Source organism: Microtus ochrogaster, unplaced genomic scaffold (genome assembly GCF_000317375.1).
Source record: "Microtus ochrogaster isolate Prairie Vole_2 unplaced genomic scaffold, MicOch1.0 UNK52, whole genome shotgun sequence".
Lineage (NCBI taxonomy): Eukaryota > Metazoa > Chordata > Mammalia > Rodentia > Cricetidae > Microtus > Microtus ochrogaster.
This window is the reverse complement of record NW_004949150.1, coordinates 2,420,096-2,441,318: the sequence shown is the minus strand read 5'-3', so window position 1 is coordinate 2,441,318 and position 21,223 is coordinate 2,420,096. Positions and strand designations below refer to the sequence as shown.

Sequence of the window (21,223 nt, the reverse complement as noted above, 5' to 3'; positions counted from 1 at the left end):
AGAGCCCCTCCTATGTAATTTAGTGCCCTCCCTTTGCATTAGTATATTAACACGTTGTCACTTTTAACCTTTCACCCACAAAGCTTGGCATTTAATATGCTATTAAACTCAATATTGTTTCCTATAAACAGCCCTAAAGGGATGAGAAATAATTGGAGTGACATTTTTAGTAGGCCCAAGTTTCTCACCCTCTGTGCTGTGTGAACCCACATTGCACAGTCCCTGACCTCAGGCCAGGGGAGAGTGATGGAATGAAGATTTGGGGTGCCAGGGGGCTTTTGAAAGCACATAGAATGGTTTTTATGAGGGACAAATAGGGTTACCCTTTGTAGCTCACGCTGCCACTGCTTCCTTCTCCCCCTCCCCCCTGTTTGCCCTCTCCCCTGCCCCCTTCCTTTAATGCATGTGGCGGACTTAGTAGCTGATCTTATTTTCCTCTTTCAGATGATCAGGATGGAGTTTAGACTCCAGATTTCCGGCAAATTTGAGATGATGTGTAGGGCTTCTTAGGCTGCGCGCCTGTGGCTCAGCCTCGTTCTCTAGTCTTTCTTTTTAGGCTTCCTGCATGTGATTTCTTTGGTTTGGTTTTAGTGTTCTAGTTTTTGTTAGGTTTCTGTTAAGGGCTTTGTTGTGTGTCTGCTAAAGTTGTTTCTGGAACAAACTTATAAAATCCCAAGATGATGGTTGCCTGTTGTACTCGAGAGCTTACTGGGTGGCAGAGGCCGCTTGGTCTCTCTGTGTCCTATGAAACAAGAAAACTGGCATTTAGGGTATGCTAACATGGGAATAAGGATGGTTTAGAATTTGTTTCTTTTGCCAACACCCCGAGGGCAGGTACGGAAAAGTACTGGGATCTAGTATGTTTTGCCTTGACTCTGTTCTCTCTGACTTACATTCAGAAAGCCTGTGATAGACATTCATCTGGGGCCGCTGAATACTACAGTTGCTTACAATGTGAGTTCATCAAGTGGGCATTTGTGGGTAGCTCTGGGTGGACGCAGTGAGAGAAAACAGTCGTAGGGAAGTATAACCGCTAGCAGGTCACAGGCTGCAGATCAGACAGCTCTCCTGCAGGGTGGCTGTGTCCGTGTGTGAGCATCATGTGGCGAGCGTGTCTCACCCAGTCAGCTCTGTTCTCTTGCCATGGTATATTGAAGGTTTTCAAGGTTTTCTTCTAGAACTTAAACCTGGTGATGTTAGTCTCTCCCAGGGGCTGTTTAAAAAGATCTTGATGGCCAGTGAGACGCCAGCAGGTGTAATGCCTGATGCACATGCCTTGATGACCCGGGTTTGAGCAGTGCAACCCATAGTATAGAAGCTGGATTTGGTGGCTCACAGCCATAACCCTAGCACTCTCATAGGGCGATAGGAGAGGAGACAGGAGAATCAGCTGTGTGTGTACATATGCAGTAACAGCAGAGACAAGAGAGACTACGTTATAAATAGGCAGAAGACCCAACTCCTGAAAAGCTGTCCTCCGACCTCTGCATATGTCCCCGTGCATGAACTTGCCTGTGCACATGCGCGTGCGCACACACACCAAACAAACAAATCTTGGCGCTAAGAGGTTTGTCCATCCTTCGCCGATTGTGGATTTCATCTTTGGGAGTCTGCTCACTTTACTAAAATTTACCTGTAACCTCCAAATTCACACTTGGCTCTCCACGGTGTACACAGGTGCAAACCTTGGTGAAAACCCAGCTGAGGTGAAACAAGGCTCTGTCTGACTTCCTGTTTCAGTTCTTGCACCATAAACAAATCATTCCCGTTGCAGTCTATTTGAGGCCATAGTTTTGCATTTTGTGATGTTGATGGGATTTCGATGACCCCTAAGTATTTTCCTGAAGTGCTACCTACGGTCCTAATCTTGAGAAGGAGACAATGTGCTAAATTAGGGAGAAACAGCATGGCTTCAGTTGCCTCCTTTGGGCATGAGCTCCAGGGCTGTTGACCGTGAGTTCAATGTTAATGAACCAACAGTGTGTATTAAATATGTATTAACTAGGGTGTCCTTTAGAAACATGCATAAAGCAAGGTTAAACGTTGGTCTCTTGGTCACATGTGACTGGTTTGTAGCAACCCAGTTCTGTATTTCTCTCGGACGCCGTGTTTCCGTGTTTGCAGCAGTTTCATAGAATTGCCATAAATGAGAATTGATTGCATTTGCAGGGCTTGAGCAAAAATGTATATAATTCACATACCAAATACCTGCTTCCCTGGCTTTAATTATTTGTCTTGTTTGTTTGTTTTCAGTGTAATGACTCTCAGAGTTGGCTGCAGGCTAGAATGCTTTGGGAGCTGGACAAGACGCTGATGAGCCAGCCCCAGAAAGGGTCTAGTTTAGTTGCCTGGGGGGGATGGCCTGGATATAGAAAAATTTCAAGTTCTTTTGGGGACTCCATCACAGGCATGGTTGAACAGTGGTGTTCCACACATAGAATCATAGTGCTTCTGAGAAATGGATGCTGACCAACTTACAGAGGACCTCTGGGGGCTCACGCCCCTGAAGGCACACAGCTGCTCTGGGATAGGACAAGAGAAACCACAGCAGAAGGCTTGGGGCACTGACCAGAATACTCGCCAGCCCCACTCAGGAGGCTGATGGACTCAGAGTAGATAGGTCCCAAGGCAAAGGCCATTAGTGGCAGAGGGCGGCTCCTCCTAGAGACTCCATTTCATTAAATTCTTATTCAGTGATCAGTACCTTGGAGGCTGCTCATTTGTTTCCAGGCCACACACACACACCTGAAATAATTACACAGAAACTATATTAATTATAACACTGCTTGGCCAGTAGCTTAGGCTAGTTATTAAGCTACTCTTACATCTTAAATTAACCCCCCCCTTTTTTTTATTAATCTGTGTATTGCCACATATCCATGGCCTACTGGTAAGATTCTATCTGTCTTATCTCCTTCGGTGGCTACATGGCAGTTCCTTGACTCTGCCTTCTTTTCTCCTCTGTCTGCTTGGAATTTTTGCCTTGCTCTATTCTGCCCTGTCATAGGCCAAAGCAGCTTTATTCATTAACCAATAGAAGCAGCACATAATACAGAAGGACCTCGCACACCAGTACCTGAGCACTCACCTCGTCTGGGTTAAGCTATTTGGGAGGGCATGCAATAAAAACTGAGGTGATGGGATTCCCTGCCTTCTAGGCGGCGATGTCCCTCTGTGTGGAAATGATGGCACACAGAGGATGGTATGGAACGTCTGCCTGTGAAAAAGTGACCTTCTCTTGGAGTAGCCAAAGGCCTTGCAGAGGGTTCACAGTTGAGGGGCAGCGTGATGGATGAGAGAGAAAGATATTGACACGTTGTGGGGAGTAGCAGAGGAAGGGGAATGTATGAGTAGTCTTTGGGCTTGAGCCAAGCTTATTATTGTAAGGAAAACGCAGGCAATTGAACTGGATGGAGGTCAGGAATGTAGAGCAAGGTCATAAGGACCAAAAGTCAATCCCTAATTTTATTTGTTCTTTCCCTACCAACTTGATAGAGCACACATAGGCATGGACACAGAGGGATGAAGACTTTGTACATAGCTACCTATAAGAAGTAAATGATACCTATCTATAGAGTAACAGCAAGTCCTTGTTTCCTTAAAGGAGAGGATTGGCCCCGCAGAATAGGCTAAGGGCAGTCATCTGTCCCTGGCATGTCCAAGCAAGCCATCTTTCTCCTGTCTCCACACTGATTTGGGTGTAACCTAGTACATCCCCACTTTCTGCATACAACTGTCTGCCCTCCACACTGGAGGAGAACCCATAACTTCAGAGCCTCTGGGGAAGTGGCTTCTCTTCCCCCGTCCTCCTGCATGTCTCTCAGAGTGTTTCTTGGTCCTGACTGTGCCATCTGTGGAGTTTGAAACAATGCAATCCAGATGGCCGCCACCCCAGTCTGTAGTCTGCAGCTGAGGAACTGCACATAGCCATGGTTGTATAGACAAGGGATTTGGCTCGGGGTGTGGGATGACTTCCTCGTGGTTACATAACCAGCAGAGTCAGCATTGGAACATGGGCAGTCAATTCCCGCATCTCAGCTTCAAGCACCCACATTTGGTCATCTCACCCTGCTGTAAACGGCCCCAGTACTGATTTGACTACTAGAAACCAGATTGGGACCACAGCCATCTAAAGATAGCTTTCATAAAAACCAAACCAGTATGGTGGGGTTTCAGAGGTCCGTTCCCTGTTCAGTAGAAGGGTAGGTGTGAAATTAGCAGCTGGAATCTACTGTTTGGGAAACTTCAGGGCTGCTGTCCAGGGTGCAGACAACTGAAATGTCTGGGAAGTCAGCTTCAGGGCCTTTAAAAACTGTGACTGTCCACAGAGCTGGGAGTCCAGAACTAAATCAATACGTGAACAAGTGAATGGCAGAATGGTTTGTGCTGCCCATGGTCGACACAGCTCGCTACATTCCCCCATGTTCCACACAGCTCGCTACATTCTGTCTGCAGTCAACACAGTGTAACTATCATTTGGGGCCCAGGACTGCTTTGCTCTTTAGTGCAGGTCCTGGGAGGGGTAGATCAAAACTGGTGCTTTGGGGTAGGTGAAAACCCTGTATCCTGGAGATACAGGTAAAGGGATACTGGTAAAGGGATGGGCCCCAGGGCAGGCAACAGCCTCTTCCTGTTCCTTTTGATGTGGCCAAGAAAGTCAATAGGAACTTTTCTCCTTTGTTTTCCAGGTCACAGCCAAGACTGCCTTCCTATTTATCTTACCTCAGTATAACATTAGTGTGCCTACAGCAGGTAAGGAAAGCCCGGCTCTCCATCTCTCCAGTCCTCGGAACCCTGACACCGTGAAAAACTTCTCTTTTTGTGCTCTACCTGGGACCTCTTAGATATCACCCCTCGGGCTCCAGTGTTTAGGTGGCTGGGCGCTTCCTTCTGTTCTCCACTGAAGGACCAGGAGAAAAGTACTGCCCCATGGGGTGCTAAGTGTGCCTCTGGCTCCTTCCTTTCCCACCTCTGACCATTGATCAAGAACACGGCTTTCTATTTAAAGTTTTCCACAAGGGAAGTGGGTCAGATGTGGTACTTCTATGGAATACATGGTGGGAAGGGAGCTCTGTATTGTGACCGGGGTGAGATTAGGAGTAAACCATGTCTTTACACAGAGCCATCTCATGAAGGCCACTGACCATAATTGTCACATCACAAACTGACCTGCATCCAGTGTTTGCAGGGACAGCAGAAGGCCTAGCCGCCGTGGTTCCAAGTACCACGTTATCTGCGCTAGCCCGCGTTGAGCCTAGCTTTGGTGCTCCAGCTCAAGGAGTAGTGCGGCTGCACAGAGCAGAGCAGAGCAGAGAGAGAGTGGGAGACCCGTTCTAAAACTGCTAAATTGCTGCTCTATTCCAACCAGTCAGTGGCCCAGGGCTTGCTATGAACCCAGAGTGCCTGCCCTGCTGCCTTCATCATCACCGTGACCAAACCTAACAGAAAGAACCTTAAGAATGAAAGGGTTATTTGAGCTCACAGTTTCAGAGGGTTCCTTCGTGGCCACATGGTTCTGCGTACTTGAGCCACAGTGGTGGCAGAAACATGCACAGAGAAGAGCTGTTCAGCCCGTGGCATGAAGGAAGCAGAGAAAGGGTGAATACAGGAAGGGGCTGGGACAAGAAGATACCTGCAAGGGTGCACACCCAGGAATCTGCTTCTAGGAAAGCCTCTGCTCACCATTTCCCAGTGAGGCCATCACATTACAGCTGCGTCAAGGGCGCATTGAACAGGTCTAATTCGGGGCCAGGAGCCGTGCTCTCCCAGTTTCCAGGTGTTTCTCCACCTATTCAAGTAGATGGTCAGGTTAAATCAACACCCTCGCTGGAGTTGTTATCCCTTGATACAAGAGCGTCAGAAAATATTTCTTCCTTTGTATGAACTCCTCACCTTTGAAATGTTGGCAGCTAATTTTGTAAATGCCACAGAAAGTCAAAATGCAGGAATGTCAGCAGAAACAATTCAGCTGGCCAGGATCAGCTTTGGGGCCATGTTTCTGCAGCCTTCGGGTTTTGGGGACTCGGCCTTGGAATCAGGTTTTCCTCCCTCTTACCTGTAAGATACTAAGGGCCTCTGGAGGAAGGAAGAAGGGAGTTTTGCTTGCCGAGTCTAGGTCTCCTCTCATCATTTGGTGTTAGGGGAATGGTCTTAACTTTTATATCAGGGTGCTTTATCTGACTCCACCAGGTATACCTCAAGGATTTGGGTGGTGGGGGAGAGTAAATGGGGTGACTCTTTAGCCCATGAAAGGGTAGCCATGAATTTCGCCTGAGCTCATCCCTGCAGCCAATGTAGTCAGACACTGAGAGAATCCTTGCATCTGGGTATATACTACAGTTCCCTTTCTGGAAAGTCCAACTGAGAGACTATAGTAAGAGAGGAGTAACGTTCTTCACTGTGGGAATAGAAACCTGAGAGCATCTCTCAGCCTGGGGATCTAGGACATGCCATGGCCAGACACACGTGCGTTCCAGTGCACACTTCAGTACTGGTGGGCACAATGAATTTTGTTGCTCAGTCCCGTGTGGTCCAAGATCAAAGCCAGGTTTCTTTCACTGCTGTCACCTGTCAGTTGTGATATACATGCACAATCAGTTGTACTTCCAGTGAGCAATTAAATATTTTGTTTTTAAGATGTGGTAGAATAGGTGTGCATAGTAGTTTTCCCTAGTAGCTGGGTACGTTCCACTGTATCTAGCCCCAAGTTTATTGTATCCGGTTTTAGATGTATGGTTGTATTAAGTACATTTACATTGTGCTGCTTTCTATATCAAGAACTCTTTTCGTCTTGCAGAACTGAACTTTTAATCCTTAAAGAATAACTCCCTATAGCAACCACCATTCTCTTTTCTCTATGAACTTGTTGTAGTAAGTAACTTATATGCATAGAAGTTTTTTTGTGTGTGTGTGTGTGTGTGTGTGTGTGTGTGTGAGAGAGAGAGAGAGAGAGAGAGAGAGAGAGTGAGTTTAGATTTTTGCGACAGGGTCTCCCACAGTTTTAAGCCAGGCTGACCTTGAACTCAAAGCAGTCTTCTGGCTCAGCTTTCCAAGTGCCAAGAATATAGGGGAGTCAGCACACCCAGTCATAGAATCATATAGTATTTAACCTTTGGGTACTGGTTTGAAATATAAATACATGCCCCGCCCCCATCTCAAATGCATTTACACAAACATTACATAACTCTTAGAGAAAATGTATACAATATAGACAAGAAGATAGCAATCACGTATGACCCCATCACTCAGCAAGAACTTCCGTTCAGTTCAGTACTGATTCATACGATGAATGTGATGGAGCCTCCCCATGTGATAAGAGTTGCTGTACTGTGACATTTTGAAAATCTTTAAAGTGAGCAACAAGTTCAGCCTCCCTTCTTTTGTCCCCCTCCCTTCCTTTCATCTGCTCCTCCCCCCTCTCTTACACCCCTTTTCTTTCTTCTTCTGGAAGAGGGTTCTTAATGAAGCTGGCTTGGGTGGGAACATCCTATTTTTCCTTTTCCTTCTCTCCTGAAAGTTACACACAATTTTTGGTGTTCCCTTTGCCCCATTGAGCTATGAGATAATGTCTTTTCTCAGAATGACGAGAAAGAAATGTGGCCTCATGACAGTATCCCACAACTGCCACCCACGCTTGGGCTCACTGCCTCCGGTTTTTTTTTCTCTCCTAATTAAAAACAAATTATCTCCTGTGTATGGTGGGTCTCCCTGTATGTGTGTCTGTGTACCGTGTATGTGCAGTGTCCTCGGAAGCAAAACACCGTCGGATACCCTGACACAGGAGTTACTGACAGTTGTGAACTGCCACGTGGGTGCTGGGAATTCAACCTCAGTCCTCTGGACAAGTCACCCATGCTTCTAATCCCTGAGCCATCTCTCCAGCCCGAATTATTATTTTTTAAATTAGCTTCTCATGAGCTTCATTAGCATTATCACACATTTGTGTCATTACGCTTTGTCCCTCCCTCCATGGTCTCCCCCCATGCAATGCCTTTCTATTCTTGTTCATCTGCCCTCTCACCACAGACTCCCTTTGCTTTCCTGGAACAGGTATTATATTACTTCTTTCTGCTTTCATAACACACACACAAACACACATACCCATGCAAGTTTAAATATAGATTCCTTGAAATTGTTTTGTTTTGTTTAATTTTTAAAATTTAAAAATTTTTTGTTGTTGTTTTAAGACAGGGTTTCTCTGTAACAGCCCTGGCTGTCTGCTCCATAGACCAGGCTGGCCAGAATTTCCAGAGAGATGCACCTGCTTCTGCTTCCCAAGTGCTGGGATTAAAGGCGTGCACTACCATGCCTGGCCTGTCTTGTTTTATTTAACATAATCTTCAGCTCTGTCTATTTTATTGTAAATATCCCGATTTCATTTGCTTTATGGCTAAATAAAATTCCATATTTACTTTGCTCAAGTATCTGTTGATGGACATCTGTGCTGGTTCCATTTCTTAGCTATTCTAGTGCAGCAATTTAATATGGATGTGTCATGGTCCGTAGTGGGATGCTGACAGGGAGTCCTTTGGCTGTGTACTTCCAATGGCTGCATGGATTGCGTTCCCAACAACACTGCCCTTGCCAGTGTTTATTCTTTGTTTTCTCCACCATAGCCATTCTGACTATCATGGTGGAGTCTCAAATCAGTTTTAATTTGAATTTCCTTAGTGGCTCAGGATGTTGAACATTTTCTCAAATGTTTTTTCCTTTCGTGATTCTTCCTTTGAGAGCTGTCTGTTTAGTTCATGGGCCCATTTCTGATCGGATGGTTGGGGTGGGGTTGGATGTTTAATTTTTGCAGTTCTTTCTTTATCCTAGATATTAATCCCACGTCTAATGCATAGTTTGCAAAGGTCTTTTCCCACTCAGAAGATTAATTTGAGACAGGGTTTGGCTAGGTAGCCCTGACTGAGCTGGAACTCACTAGACTCAGTAAGCCTTGAACTTGCCATCATCCTCCTGTCTCTGCCTCTCTGGTGTTGGGCGTACAGGTAGGCACTAATGCAACTAACTGGTTTTTTTAAATTGTGTTGCTGTAGCAACACAAAAGTAATAAAACTAAACACGCATGTGCCTAAGGCATCCTTTTAACTCCTTGTTGGGGACGTTAGACAGTAAGCAATGCCTCAACCATCCGCTTCACAGTCAGGAAGACAAGTGTAGACCGTTTCAGGCTAGGCCCAAGCCAGAGCTGCCGGGCATAAAGAACTTCCTATTGAGTCTTGGGAGTGCGCCACCAGCATGGGTTCATTAGTTTAATTAGTTAATTGCTTACTCTAGACAAATATTTCTGTGTCTCTCCTATGCCGGCCTTAGTTGTAAAACAATTTGAGGAAGATATGGGTAATAAGTAAGCAGATAATTATAATTGCAATAGGGTGGTGAGGGAAATACACAGAGCTACAAGGTGAAGAAAAAAAATAATAAAAGCCCAGTGACGTGTCCTTCCAGAAGGTTGACTTTATCGTGGAGATGGAGAACGTGGAGTTGTGAGCATAGAAGTTGAGGCAGCCCTAGCGGAGGGGTGTCAATGTAGAACTCTCTAGAGAGAAACAAATGCCCAGAGTGTGCTAGTGGCTGAGTGTAGCCACTGAGCCCAGAGAATCCCAGGGTTGCCTGCTTCCAAGATGTGACTGTTGAACTCTGCTCCTGGAAACCTCTTCTGGGTTTGTGTGCCCTGGGTGAAGGTCCATTAGAGTGCCTACCAGATGGAGGGCTTCCGGGACTTTAGAAAGGGCAGAAGGGATGGTTCAGTTGTCTCTCTCACGTGGAAATCTTACCGTTTGGGGCTATTTGAAATGTGACCAGCCCGGCATGGTAATGCCTGTTTGCATGGCTTGCAGGAAAGCAAGCTTCTCACGGGACAAAGCCATTTGACAATAGCAGGTTTGTTAAGATTATGATTTCTAAATCCCTACTCATAAATCTCCTTAGGGGCTGAAGTGCTTATAAATCTATCCTCCCCTCTTCCCTTTGGTATAACCAGAGAAGCTCTGTCTTCTAAAATCTCCTCTTCATAATGTATATGTCATGAGGTAGTGTTTAAAATTGGATTCTGGTAAAGTGGTAGACTTGTATCCCAACAGTCTCAGAGCCCCCTCTTCCCTACCCCATTGAACCAACTCCTTCTTTAGCCTCTCAAGTACTGGGGGAGAGATGTGTGCTCCCAGGCTTAGTGCTCATTTGTGAATCCCTGGGTCATCCTGGCTGGGGTTTCGGGAACTCAGCGTATCCATGATGTTGAAGAGGCTCTTTCTCGACCCATCTTCCCTACTGCACTGGTTTTTCCTGCTCTCTTGTCTCCATCTTCAAGAACCCCACTCCTCTCATGAGTAAACCTAGCTGCCTAATCACGAGTCATTTATCGTCTCTCAGTTTGGAGTCTTGACAGCTGAGATCCATGGGACTCGGGCCTCTGTCCCTCTGAAGGTGTGAGGGGAGATCTGTTCCCAGCTTCGTTCCACGTCAGTTTGACGTGCCCTTCCTGCCTGTGTATTTCAGCCTCCGTCAGATTTCCTTAGTCCACCATTTATCATTAACGATGATGTAAAGACGTCAGTAAAGGGCCTGTTTTCAAATGAGGTCACATCCTACCGTCCTGGGAGCTAGTATATCAAAGTATGAATTCTAGGAGAGACACACATTAACCCAGACCACATTCTCATTGCAAGATAGACTAGTTGCAAATTGATGGTTTTGTTGCATCGTGATGAGCAAATGAGGCTCCTGCAGAGGTGACCACAACAGTGACTGGGAGAGGCTGCAGTGCCTGTTATGCTGACATTCTAAAGATTGACATTAAGATGGACAGTGATAGAACAGGAAGTTCCCCCCCCCCCCTTCAAAACCAAATCCCAGCTCTTCTTGCTACTTCAATTTGGCATCCTGTCAGAGTTGCCAAAGTTTGCAAACACAAAAGCCAGGACTATTTGAATTCCACCTAAACATATTTCAAAACTATAGCTCAAGTAATGCACGGAACACAAATGCAGAAAACATAGTTATGACTATAGGAAATTAAAGTGTTTTGTGGGAAATGGGGTCTTGTTGGGTAACTTTGACTGGCCTGGTATTTGATCACCCTTTAGTCCAGGCTGGCTCAAACTCACAGGAATCCTCTTGCCCCAACCTTCCTGGTGTTGAGATTGCAGATATCTGTCACACACCCAGCAGAGATCAATCATTGTTTATATGAAATTCAAATTTAACTCCATGGCCTGGATTTGTTTGTTTGTTTGTTTTATTTTTGTTTCCTAATCTTAACTTCATTAGACACTTTGAGTATGACTTTCTATGTAGAATTCCACAAAGTATCTGGTATCATGGTCAGAAATATATAGACTATAAGAGGTCAGAAAATAACAGAGGTTTGTTTTTTCCTATAGGTGACTCCTGACCTGGTAGCCTCCCTTCTCACGTAGAATAATTGAGCTTCTGGGTCCCAGCATTCTTTTTTTTTTCATGGTTATTCGGTATGTCTCTGAGCTGCTAAATGTTTTTGACAAACTGTTTAACATCTGGGGCACATCCTTTGCAAAACAGGGACTGATGGTCATTGCCTCAACTCCAGGTCCCCTGAAGTATTTGTAGCATAGATTTTCTATAAGCCAAGACCTTTAGTGTGACCTGGGGGAACTCATTAGAAACACAGACATTAGGCCTCCTTCTATGGCAGCACCCACCTTTAGCAAGATCCCCAGTGAAAACCATGGAGGAGACTGTGCCCAGTAACGCTGGATAAGTCGGGTGTTGATTATGCAGGTAGCCTTTCAAATGCTCCTGTGCTTGCTCTCAGTGGTGATATGGGGAGAGCCATTAAGTCTAGTTACTCGGTTGGCTCTTTCATTTCTCTTTCAGTTTTGGTTTTCCCACATATCTTAGTTACTTCCCTACTGCTGTGAAGTGACACCCTGGCCAGGAAGAAGAAAGTTTATTGGGAGTTTGCTTATCGTTTCAGAGGATTGGAGTTCATGATGGGACTATGGCAGCATGCAGGTGTGGTGCCGAAGCCGTAGATGAGAGCTTACACCTGATCCACAAGTGATGGCAGAGAGAGAGAGAGAGAGAGAGAGAGACAGAGAGACAGACAGAGACAGACAGAGGGAGCTAACTGGGAATTCTGTGGGCTTTTGGAACCTCAGAGCCCACCCCCAGTGACACACCTTCCCAGCAAGACCACACCTCCTAATCCTTTTAAATAGTTCCAGCAACTGGGGACTAAGCATTTAAATATATGAGCCTATGGGGACCATTCCATTAGGACGACCACACTATAACTCTTTAATGGGGGTGGGGTGGAAGAGGTGGTGACTGTGACTGAGGAGATTTGGCTTTCAGCTGGGGCTACAGGTCCCCAGAAGTCATAAACACATATGTGGTACAAGGTATGTGCCACATACATTTTTATGCCAACTTGACACAAGCTACAGTTATCTGAGAGGAGGGAACCCCAATGGAGAAATTGCTTCTGTAAGATAGGGCTGTGAGCAAGCTTGTAGGACATTTTCTTAATGAGTGATTGATGTGGGAGGGCCCAGCATTGTGGTGCTGCCACCGTTGGGCTGATGGTTGAAAGCAGGCTGAGCAAGTCATGGGGAGCAAGCCGGTAAGCAGCACTCCTCCATGGCCTCCAGGTTCCTGTCCTGTTTGAGTTTTGCCCTGACTTTCTTTAATTACTGTTTTCTATAGTGGTGTGGAAGTGTAAGCAAAATAAACCCTTTCCTCTCCAAGTTGCTTTTGGTCATGGTGTTCCATCACAGCCATAGAAACCCTGGCTAAGATAGGGTAAGGGAGTCCTGGTGGCTTTGAAAGTCCTGAGCCTGCCTGCTGCCCTACTCAAAGAGCTACAAGGCTGGTACAGAGGGGTCTCTTCCAGAGCAGGGCTGATTTTACAATGGCTAAGCTGATAGATCCATCCTTCCGTGCTGCCCATTTCTGCTGGTTTGATCACTAGTATGTACCATGTTGTGTTTTGCAATAGGAAGAGGTAGAAAGCCCTGGAACCTCCTACACTGTACCTTGACTGTTGTTTTCTAGCCCTTTCTGGAACGAGACATACTGCCCATGAAAACAGCCTCATTCAGCCCAAGGCTTTTGTGGGGGTGGGGGTGGGGATCTTGTTTTTTCTGCTGGCCAGCAGACATTACTGCTGTCTCCTGCCTGTGTCATACACTTGAAAGCTTGGCCTCACATATCACACCAAGCCCTGCGGTAAGATGAGCTCAGAGAGAACAGAAAAGGGAAGGACAGGTGGGCAGCAGTGCCTCTGGAGCTGCTTAGAGTGAATGCACTCCAGCCTGGACCTGTGACCCTTACAGCTGGGGCTGGGGGTGGGCGTGGCCTGGTCCTGTCATAGTGGGCGGAACTGGGCCCAGAGACTTGATTGATGTTCTCAAGGAGACTGGGGTGTCTGTACCTCATACAGAGCCCTAATGCTCAGAAAGCTGTAGAAAGGCTGGGTTTGTCATGTAGAGATGCCAACTTTTGAGACACGGAGCTGGCTTTGTCCTCACCTTGTGCTAAATGACTACCAAGACCACTTTTGGCTCAGGGTCCCTCTGAATGAAGAGAAAACTAAAGCAAGTCCCCCACTGTGTCAGCTATGGGAAGCCTCCTCCCAGGAATTATGGTCATGTCTGGACTTGATTTTCATTTCAATAACTAAAATTTAGCAAGCAAAACAACTCTTCAGAAGACAGAACAGATCATAAGCACTCTGCTTCCTGATGCTTCAGACACTGAATACGTACGTGTAAATGTCGCTATGTCACCTTCCAGGAGAGACATCATTCCATCCAATTCCCTATTTACAGCCTAGAGATCCACGCCAGTGGTTCTCAACCTATGAATACAGTTCCTCATGTTGTGGTGACCCCCAGCCATAAAATTATTTTCATTGCTACTTCATAACTGTAATTTTGCTGCGGTTAGGAATCATAAGGTAAGTATCTGATATACCACCCTGGTGAAAAGGTCATTTGACCCCTAAAGGCCCACCGCTTGAGAGCCACTGGTCTCTGCCCTTCAGTGTGGCTCTTCTGCAGGCTTATTTAGCAGAATCTCTGAGCTGCTGTGTTGACTGGCTTGATGCTTGAGATGGATGGGAACACTGTTATCTGACTGTTTCCTTCCTCTCCGTACCCCTCTGACATGGACCCCACTGCTCAGTGTAATATAATTTTGGTTTTGTGGTCTTTCCTTCCCTGTATCTCCAGATTGGAACTTTCTTATGCAGTCAAGCTGGGATAATTTCTTCTAGTCAGTTGTTTTTACAATAATATTTTTGTCCTTCAAATTAACACTTTTTTTTTGTTTTTGTTTTTTTGTTTTTTTCAAGACAGGGTTTCTCTGTGGCTTTGGAGCCTGTCCTGGAACTAGCTCTGTAGACCAGGCTGGTCTCGAACTCACAGAGATCCGCCTGCCTCTGCCTCCCGAGTGCTGGGATTAAAGGCGTGGGGCACCATCGCCCTGCAAATTAACACGTTTGTTCAGAACGTTATTTTTACGTGAGTAAAAGCCCTGATTAACTTTTTAAATTTCACACGTAATGAAAAACTCTACCTTTTGTTGCTGCTGCTGTCCCATGTGATGCTCAAGAAGTGACTTTTTCTACCTGACTCTTGGTGGTCTTTGCCTGAAGTCTGTCCCCAGGCATGATTTTCTGCATCGTGATAGTCTCCTGAATGGCACGTCGTGTCCAGGATGTCACAGGAAGCCCCTGGCTGTGGATCAGAGGGATCAGAAGTACATGCCTGATGCTGAGGAGTCCTTGATAGATTTCCTTCCAGCCTTCCAGAAAGTGCTGGTTCTTCAAGGAGACGACCCAGCAGCCCTGACCTTCTACTCCTGAACCCTCTAGAATCTTCTCTCATCATCGCTACCTCTTTTTATGCTATAGAAAACATCCTTTGTCTTTTTACGTTGCTATCACGTAGAAGAAAATAGATTCCAGAACATGCACTAAGAGACCGAATGGTAGTCAGCCAAGTCTTTCATTTGGTGACCCTTGTGTAGAGAGAGAATGTGTTTCTTAAGGCCGTGGTTACAAATACCATAAGGCCCAATTCTGGGGGCTAGCAATCTGAATCCATGCTGCCATCAGCGGAGGTTCCTCCTGCACCTGCCAGGGAAAGAGCCCTTCTCATTGGCTTTCGGATGTGGATGGCTGCTACCTCCTCGCCTCTTCCTGTATTCCTCCTGTGTGTCTGTCTCTGTGTCGCTACTTCCTAGGTTTTTGAGGCCATAAATTATATTGAAATGAGTCCCCTCCCTAATGACCTCATTTTAACTTTTCACCCCCGCATAGATCCTGTTCCAAATAAAATAATATTGTGAGGTACTAGGGACTCCAGCATAAGTTTTGGAGGTGAAGGACACAGTTTAACTCATAGCTGTGTGTATGTATATCCATGTGTATGTGCACACATGCAGTCTGAGAACCGTTTTGATGCTTATAATGATACCAGTCACCTTCATCTTCCATGATGGGAGGTCAGAATCCTGCTCCTGAAGGCTGTGTGTGTATGCCTGCATATATTCTAGAGCTTTCTCTCTCCTGCTGTCTCGGAGTAGATGAAGCCTTCAGGACTTGAAGGAATGTCCTGTACCTCTAACATCTGAAGGGCAGTCAGAGAGGCCTTGTGGGGAGAGGATGGGTTTGGCCCCTGGCTTCTGCAGTTGTGGCCCACTGTAGCTACAGATCACTTGAGTAGAGTCCCTGCTGTCTCTGAGCCACAGCTGCCATGTCAGTAAACAGGGATAATACTCGGGATCACAGCGAGGCATGTGATGTCATTTACCAGACACGCTCGGTGTAGCGCCTCGCTAATAAAGGGCTTATAATCGCCACTTGTGGTATTTATTCTAAATGAGTACATAGGACTGTTCTGTTCATCTTCTTTCTGTGGGAAAGGGTAATAATAGCTCCATATATTTGCACAACACTTTACAGTTTTATAAGTTCTTTGTCTATTTTATTCTTAGAGCTTTGTGGTGAAGGATAGTTTTTTTTTTTTTCTTTGTCTATTTTATTCTTAGAGCTTTGTGGTGAAGGATAGTTTTTTTTTATTTTTAGGGTCTTTTGCATATTTACTTTTAGTTATGTGGATGTATGAGAGGTGGAGTGGGGGTATACACACGGGTGCTGTGCCCAGGAACTCCAGAAGAGAGTTTTAGATCCTCTGGAGGTGGAGTTTCCGGTGGTTGTGAGCATCCGATGTGGGTGTGGGAACCACACTTGGGTGTTCTGCAAGAGCAGCAATGCTCTAACCACTGCACTATCGCATCAGCCCTGACTTTTTTGTTGTTGTTGTTGTTGCCGTGGAGGGTGCCATGTTGCGTGTGCAGAGGTCAGAGGACCACTTGGAGGAGTCAGTCCTTACCTTTTCCTCCCGATCCATCTCACCTACTTTATGTATTGCTGGATGGGGTGGAGCTAAGGTGTCCCACACAGGCCCTGAATTCCTCTGTTCCTCCTGCCTCTGTCTCCCAGACTGGGAATGACAGGCATGCAACACCAGGACCCAGCAGGCAGTTTGCTTTAGCCTCACTGCCCACGTGGGTGACTGAGTCAGAGAGACGTGGATACATGGTGGCAAAGAGCAGCTCTAGAAATGAGCTTTAGACTTTTTCCTGCAGGGCCTTTCATGAAAGAGTAAAATAAAATAAAGCAACAAAGTGAAACATACCTCCCCACACCCCCACCCCCTCTCTCTCCCTCTCTCTCAATAAAATAAAGCAACAAAGTGAAACATACCTCCCCACACCCCCACCCCCTCTACCCCCCATCCCCCATGGCTCTGCAAAGACACCTCAAGTGTAGCCTCTTGGGGTTCTTTCTCTAAGTAGCCCTGATGCATTGCAGTTTGAGCCTCCCTTGCTAATACTCGGGGCCAGGGTGATCCAGATTTTTAGTGTTTTCGGTTTGAGGAATATTTGCATGTATGTATTAAGAAGTTTCAGGAGAGGACCTATGTCTGAACTAGACTCCATTTGTGTCTTCTATTTACCTCTCATTCTCGGAGAGTGATTTTGCACAGTATTTCTAGTGCGCTTGAATTTTAACTGCAGTCTCATGGGAGCTCAGGCATGGAATTTTCCAAATGTGGCTTCGTGTCCATACTTAAAATTTTTCAGATTGCAGACTTGTGTATGGAGAATACTCAGCCTGTGTATCTATGCGTAGTTCCCTATGGATGAAAACATGGCAATGCTGTTGTACTTTTGAAAGCAGCGCTCTGGTTTGTAACCAGGAGCATATGCCCTGCTGACCATGGGGCAAGTACTAGCTAGAGGGTAGTAAGTTCCCAGAAGTAGAATTGTCATATCAAAGGCTCAGTGCCTTTGTAACCTCAACAGCAATGGCCACATGACCCTCCGTGAAGATGGTACTACTGTACACTCCCACCAGCGCTGTGCGAGCAGAGATTTCCCCACGGCCTCAGCAAGGCTGCATTGTTGCCCATCTGGTCAGATATGAAGTGTTATCTCAGTGTGGTTTTCATTTACATTTTTCTGGGTAGAGCTGAGCATCATTTTCAGTTCCTAAGAGCTGCCTGGTTTCCTTTTTCTGCCAACTGTCTGTTCGTACACTTTGCCCGTTTTTCTGCTGAGTTTTGATCTTTCGTCTAAGTTCCAGGAGCTTTTTACATTCTGGCAAGATGAACCATTTGTCTGAGAACTGGAAACATTTGCCCCAGGTGGTTGTTTAATGCTTTTCCTTTATTTTCTTTTAATTCTGTCTGTCTGTGTCTGTCTGTCTGTCCTTCTGCCTCCTTCTCTCTACCACATGCCCCTCCCTTTATTTCTCTTTAGCAGGACTAAGGCTCAAGCATCCATGCTCAACCTCCGACCCACATACCCAGCCCCAGCCCCATTTGCCTCTTGATTTTGCTTACTGTAAATTTTCTCATGTCCATATTCTTGATTTTAAAATACCAGAAAAGATCTGAAGCAATGTGGGACCTGTCAGCACAGAAACCCATAGAATGTCGGTTCTGGGAAGGGGTCAGGGGACAGCCAGGCCACAGGTTGCAAACTGGTGGCTTGTGGTTGGAGTTTTCCTGCAGATACATTTTCTTTGGCTTATTCAGTGTTGACCCACGCCATGTTTAAACTTTTTTGAATTCGTCTCCGGTATTGTAAAATCAGATGGTCTCTGGTTTGAAAGTACCGGGAATTGGCCAGCACTGGGCTGTGCCTCTCCCTTGACAACAGTGAGAAAGAGGCAGCCTCCATCTCCTCCCCGCCTCGAACACTTGCTCAGATCTCCTCTCTCCGTGTCCTCCCCACCCTGAACGCATGCTCAGTCCTCTGCTCTCCGTCTCCTCCCCGCCCTGAACGCATGCTCAGTTCTCCGCTCTCTGGTTCCCCGCTCCTGGACCCCCGAAACAGACAGTGCCCATCACTCATCATTTATTCAGCCCCATTTCACTGTGTGCTTCCTTTTCCACCGATGAAAAGGAGGTGGCTCTTTTGTGAACTTGTTTCCTTCCCTAAGTAGACATGTGACAGATAGGCCGAGATGGCAATATGGAAAGAAAATTAGGTAAGAGCTTATCTCTTGGTTGAAATGCAGAACACTGGCTGCTTCCTGCAGGTCTCCATGTGGGGAGTATGCACTTAACCCACCGGGACCTCTTTGCTTGCTGGGCTCTGGAGACAATTTGCTGTGACTCTTGACTGTTCACATCACTGATTTAATAGCCTAAAGATGTTACTTTTCTAGAACCATACAGTATGCCCCTGGCAACACTGCCCTTCATGAGAACCATGGTCTGCAGGGACCAGTCTAACTTGAATAATTTTTTAAAAACAATTCTTTTTTTTAAAGATTTGTTTTTAAATTTTATGTGTATGAGTATTTGCCTGCCTGTTTTTGCGCCACATATGTGCAGTGCCCACACAGGCCAGATGGGGGGGCATTGGAGCCTCTGGAACTGGAGCTAGACGCGGTTATTAGCCACCATGTGCTTGGAACCAAACCTGGGTCCTTAAGAAGAGCAGCAAGTCCTCTTGACCTTGGGGTCATCTCTAGCCCCAGAGCTGTTTTTGATGTGTTACTCAGCAACTGATTTTAAAATACTTTTAAAAAGTCAGGTATGTGTTTGAGCAAAGCTCCAGTTTCCATAGCTCTATAGAAAGTAGGAACCAGGCCTGGAGGGTGGTGGCAGCGCACGCCTTCAATCCCAGCACTCGGGAGGCAGAGACAGGCAGATATCTCTGTGAGGTTGAGGACAGCCTGAAAAGAAAGAAAGTAGGAATCAGAGCATCTTTTTCTTCCTCTAATCAAACAGAAAGTAGATAAGGAAGAAAGCAGCAGTTGATGTGTGACTCGGGGGACCTTTGGAGAATCTGGGTGTGATGTTGTTCCTTACGATTGTCGACTCAAAGGAGCAACATAGTGCTGGCAAAACTGAAGCCAACGCGTGGTGGAGTGGGGTTGACCTTGGCATAGCATTAGGAGGCTGGGCCATCTGGGACTCTAGAAACTAAAAGAGGTGAGAAATGTCCGCATCCCTGCAGCCACTGTCTTTGCTCAACTCCTGAGATAATTTTAAGGTTCCATTATGTAGCATAATGCTCCTTGAAGAATTCTGAGGCGGTGAGCAGGGGGCTACAAAACACAGGTGAAGTCCTGAACCTGCAGCCAGCCCAGCATGCTTTGTCTGTCCCCATTGTTGCACGCCCATCCTAGAGCAGAGGCCCTGTCCCTGTCCCACCATCTGGAGACCCACCTACTGACTGATCACTGTCTCCCTGCCACCCTTGTGACTGTATGGCCAGAAGTGGATCTATTTAAGACTTCTGGGGCTTCCTGCTGCCTTAAGGAAGTCCACAGAGTTCACTGTGGTCTATGAAGCCCAAATGTGGGTTCCCACCGTGCAGCCCCCACCTCTGACCCCAGCCTGAGTCTACTTAAGCTTGCATTATTCCTGGCCACTGCTATTCTGTTGTATTTTAGTCTGTATTTCTTCTCGTTCTGTCCTGAGTGACTGCCTTTATCCTTTCTCTCTGTAAGAATTTGACAGTCCTAGGGAGCCTGTACCAGTGGGATCAAATATGTCTTACCATTTGGTGACTGCCATATGTTACCCGACATAATGTCACTGTTAAGGCACGTGTCTGGATTTCCTTTCTTTGAAGGCTGAGAAGTATTTCAGTGTGTGTACACGCCACGTTTTATCTATTTATCCCTTGATGGACAATTGAATTCTTTCTACATTTTTCCCATCCTGAGTACCGCTTTGCATGTGTATGTGCAAATATTACTGATGTCTTTGCATTGGGGAATACTTGCATATATGTACAAATCTCAAGCTGGCAGAGGAGCGGGTGTCTGAAATAGATTTCCTGTATGCTTTATACTTACTTTTCATCCACCAAAAGTGATTTCGTACAGTATTTCTCATGTTGTTTTCTTTGTGTGTGGATGGGTATGTATTTGTGGGTAGGTATGTTTCTCAGTGTGCCTTGGGGTCAGAGGTCAGCTTTGGATATTATTCCTCACGAGCCTGAGACAGTCTGCTATTGGCATGGAAGTGCAAGCGGGTTAGATTGGCTCATCCACCCATCTGGCTCTTCCTGCCTCCCCGACGCTAGGATTACAAGTACATGCCACCATGCCCAGCTTTTCATGTAGGTTTTGAGGGTGGAACCCAAGTCCTTATGCCAGAAATGCTTTGCCAATTGAGCCATCTCTCCAGCCCTGAAGTCCTGTTTTCAATTCTTTTGTGTTTATACTCAGTGGTAATGCTGGGACCTATGCTAATTATTATTTTAGGTTTTCCGAGGACCTACCATGCAATTTTCTGTAGTGGCAGCGCTGAGTTACAGTCCCACCAGCGAGGCACATGGTTCCTATTTCTTCACATCCCCAGCAACACATTTGACTTTCTTTAATTGTGGCTAGCCTCGTGGGGAGGTCATTGTGATGTGCATTTCCCTGATGCTCAGCGATGTTGGACACCATTTTCTAGGACTGCAGGCATGCGTATACCACCACACTGGTCATATTTCACTAATTTTAGACCATGCTAACTTGCTTGAATGTGGGTCCCAGTTTCCCTAATGGTGATTTTGATCATGAAACTTCGCACACTCTTAGTTCTTCCTGTAGGTCCAAAATATGGCGTAGTTTCGCTCCCCCTTGCTCCTCATTTATGAAGGAGGAAGGGAAACAGAGCCTAGTCCTGCAGGTGATAGAACAGAGATGGGGGTTGGC

The 21,223-nt window shown here is 46.2% G+C and overlaps 1 protein-coding gene across 1 annotated transcript in view; it reads left to right on the top strand.

The window, feature by feature from the left end:
- The window catches only part of Tram2 (translocation associated membrane protein 2), a 72,720-nt gene that overhangs the window by 37,484 nt on the left and 14,013 nt on the right, over nucleotides 1–21,223 (top strand). Inside the window, exon 2 of the mRNA XM_026777273.1 lies at nucleotides 4,689–4,752. Within this exon, the coding sequence (XP_026633074.1) occupies nucleotides 4,689–4,752 (64 nt within the window). The remainder of the gene's footprint in view (nucleotides 1–4,688; nucleotides 4,753–21,223) is intronic.